The sequence below is a fragment of the Pteropus alecto genome, unplaced genomic scaffold, assembly GCF_000325575.1.
Source record: "Pteropus alecto unplaced genomic scaffold, ASM32557v1 scaffold98, whole genome shotgun sequence".
In the NCBI taxonomy this organism is placed as follows: Eukaryota; Metazoa; Chordata; class Mammalia; order Chiroptera; family Pteropodidae; genus Pteropus; species Pteropus alecto.
Genome location: NW_006443570.1, coordinates 4,499,855 through 4,502,568, shown reverse-complemented (window position 1 = coordinate 4,502,568; position 2,714 = coordinate 4,499,855). Strand labels below are relative to the sequence as shown.

The 2,714-nt window shown below is 49.2% G+C and overlaps 1 protein-coding gene across 2 annotated transcripts in view; it reads left to right on the top strand.

Annotated features, from left to right (window-relative positions):
* Nucleotides 1–615: 615 nt before the first annotated feature.
* The window catches only part of GIP (gastric inhibitory polypeptide), a 4,417-nt gene continuing 2,318 nt past the window's right edge, over nt 616–2,714 (top strand). The window contains exons 1-2 of one of the 2 annotated variants that reach the window (XM_025041726.1): nt 616–981; nt 2,189–2,335. In XM_025041726.1, coding sequence (XP_024897494.1) covers nt 908–981; nt 2,189–2,335 — 221 coding nt within the window. In that variant the 5' untranslated portion in view covers nt 616–907. The remainder of the gene's footprint in view (nt 982–2,188; nt 2,336–2,714) is intronic. The other variant, XM_015599089.2, reaches the window with a different exon arrangement.

Sequence of the window (2,714 nt, the reverse complement as noted above, 5' to 3'; positions counted from 1 at the left end):
AAGAGCCAAAAAGGACGTCTGGTAAGACAGTAGCTGGGACAGGGAATGGAGAAGACACTGCAGAGGAGGTGGATCTGCACACCCTTGAGATACTCAGTACCTTTGCATCTCACTTGCTTTTCCTTTATATAAGAAATAAGAAATTGGATCTGATAGTTCTTTTAACAGATAACAAAGGCAGGCAGGCAAGGTATCACAGCACGCATATCTCTAGTATAGTTTTGGTTTTTAGGGCTTGGGAGGAAGGTTCCTTAATGCTCTTTATCTCTGCCGAAGACCCTCTGGATGAAGTGGGGCAAGCCTTCAGGAGAGGGGTCAGACTTGAGAAAGAACTTTCCTGAGTCAAGATAGTGAAGCCTGAGGAGAGGAGAACGGGATAGTTCTACGTGTGGTTTTCACTTAGGGCAAGAGGACTGTGATGATTTAGGTGACAGCCAATTTGAGAGCTGGAAGGCTGGCTGGTATGAACTTTGGAGGGCTCTAAGGGGAGAATCTTGCCAAACCACATGCCTGTGATGTCTAGCCACTGGAGCCAGGAAGGGGGGTTGTCCAGGCACACAGGTCTTTGCTGCTTTCTTCTGCCTGGATTTCTCCCCCACTGCCCTCCCACCCAACTCAGACTCCACTTAAAAACAAAAGAAAAAGAAGGCTCACCTCTTTGCCAGACTCTATGTTCCTTCTAATTCCTAACTCTTAATGCCCAGCATGCTTCGCCCTCCCCAGGAGGTTGCTCCAGCCTCTTGCCCCAAACTCATGGCTCAGTGCCACCCAGCTTTCAGAACCCCCACAGGCTCCGAGGTGCCAGCAGTGCATTGCCATACTGGCTGCTCCCTCAGCACAGTGCTTTTACCTCATCCTGCTCCTTTTCTCTCTTAGATCAGAAAATAACGTTTGAGAGACGGTGGCCATGAAGACCTCTCTGCTGCTGGTGTCGTTGCTCCTAGCAGTGGTGCTAGGAGAGAAGGAAGAGGGTCACTCCAGGTAGGGGTGAGAAGGAAAGAACCAGGTGCAGGGGAAAAGGCCAGGGGCATGACTGGGTTCTGGTTTTTGAGGGGAAGGTGAGAAAGGGAGGCATCTCAGGCCAAGAGGAGAGAAGCTTGAGGAAAAAGCCTACTGCAGCAGGAGAGATTGTGGTTAGATCTCTGAAAGGACTTCTCAGTGGCCAAGGGTCTGAAGTAGATGACAACATCTCCCTTCCCAATGAAAGCCTTAATCATTCATTTATGCATGTATTTGGTCAAATTTTATAGAGGGCCTCAGGCCAAGGCGCAGAGGATATGTGCACAGAGAGGTCCACAAAGGCTCCTGCTCTCATGGAGCTTATGGGCCCAAGGGGAAAACAGACAAAGAACCAGCATAGGTGCATTGCAAACTGCTCTGAGTACTATGAGAAAAATATAGGTGTGAATATAGCAGGGGGCTTTGTGTTTTGGGGAACCAAGAAAAACTTGTCTGAGTAAACAATTAGGCCTTCTTGGATGCAAGGACAAGCCATATGCCTGTGTAAATTCAGCGATATAAATTCGAGGCACGGCTGTCAGAGACACGTACAAGGAGAGACAATGTCACGTAGAAGTTAAGAACAGAGACCTGAGCCCAAGCTGCCTGGATCTGCCACCCTATGCCGTGTGCTAAATAAGTCTCTCTGCACCTTGGTTTTCTCATTCACAGAAAGGGGGTATAAATAGTATTTATCTAAATTAATATAATATTGAATGTCACCTGTAATTAAAAAAAAAATAGTATCTACCTCTTAAGGGCATTGTGAGGATTCAACGAGTATATGTATTAAAGGGCTTTCAGAGGTCTTGACTCAGCGTAAGTGCTGCTGTATATGAGTTCACTATTGTTAGCATTCACTGGGAACCAAAGACCTGAATCATGTAGGGCCAGGGCGAGAAGAGTAATGAGGGAACTGTGATTCAGTCCTTTGGGATGAGGGGGCCGCCCAATCCCTCTTTGCCCGGAAACCAGAGCCAGACACAATGAGGATGCAGGAAGTGGGTCCTTGAGCTGAGGGGCTTGACGCATGGGCAAGAGGGTGTCTCCATAAAAACTGACTCCCAAGAACGAGCTGGTTCGTTTTCAGATGTCGACTTACGTCAGCGACAATCGCTTATTGTGATACCCCACACCCTCTGTCCCTTCTGTGGCATCCTAGTTTCTATCTCTCTTCCCTGCCCCTCAGATTCCACACTAAAGTCAGTGGCTCCCAACCCCGAAGCCGCAGGTATGCCGAGGGGACTTTCATCAGTGACTACAGTATCGCCATGGACAAGATCCGCCAACAAGACTTTGTGAACTGGCTGCTGGCACAGAAGGGGAAAAAGAATGAGTGAGTCATTGCGCACGCCTCTTCTTGTTCCCTGTGTAGCCCTCTACCTTCCTATCTTCAGACCAGGTGCCGTATGTGGCCACACAGCTGTGTGATGCACAGCTCCAGGTGGCGCCTTTCACTTAGGCGACGATGGAGAGCTGGACAACATGGCAGCCCTGATCTGGGTAGCAGTCCAGACTGGGGGGCAAGACTAGGGTGATGTCCCAAACCTTTTCTTTTAAGGGAAGAGGTTGGGGAAGATGTGCTGGGCTCATAGAAGATCCCCACGGGTTGGGGATAAAGGCAGAGGGAGCTGAGCTGCTGCCAACGACTTTTTGATGGCAGCTGCTTCAGACTTCGGAAATAGGATAAGCTGCCCTTGTTCTACTTCCTTCCC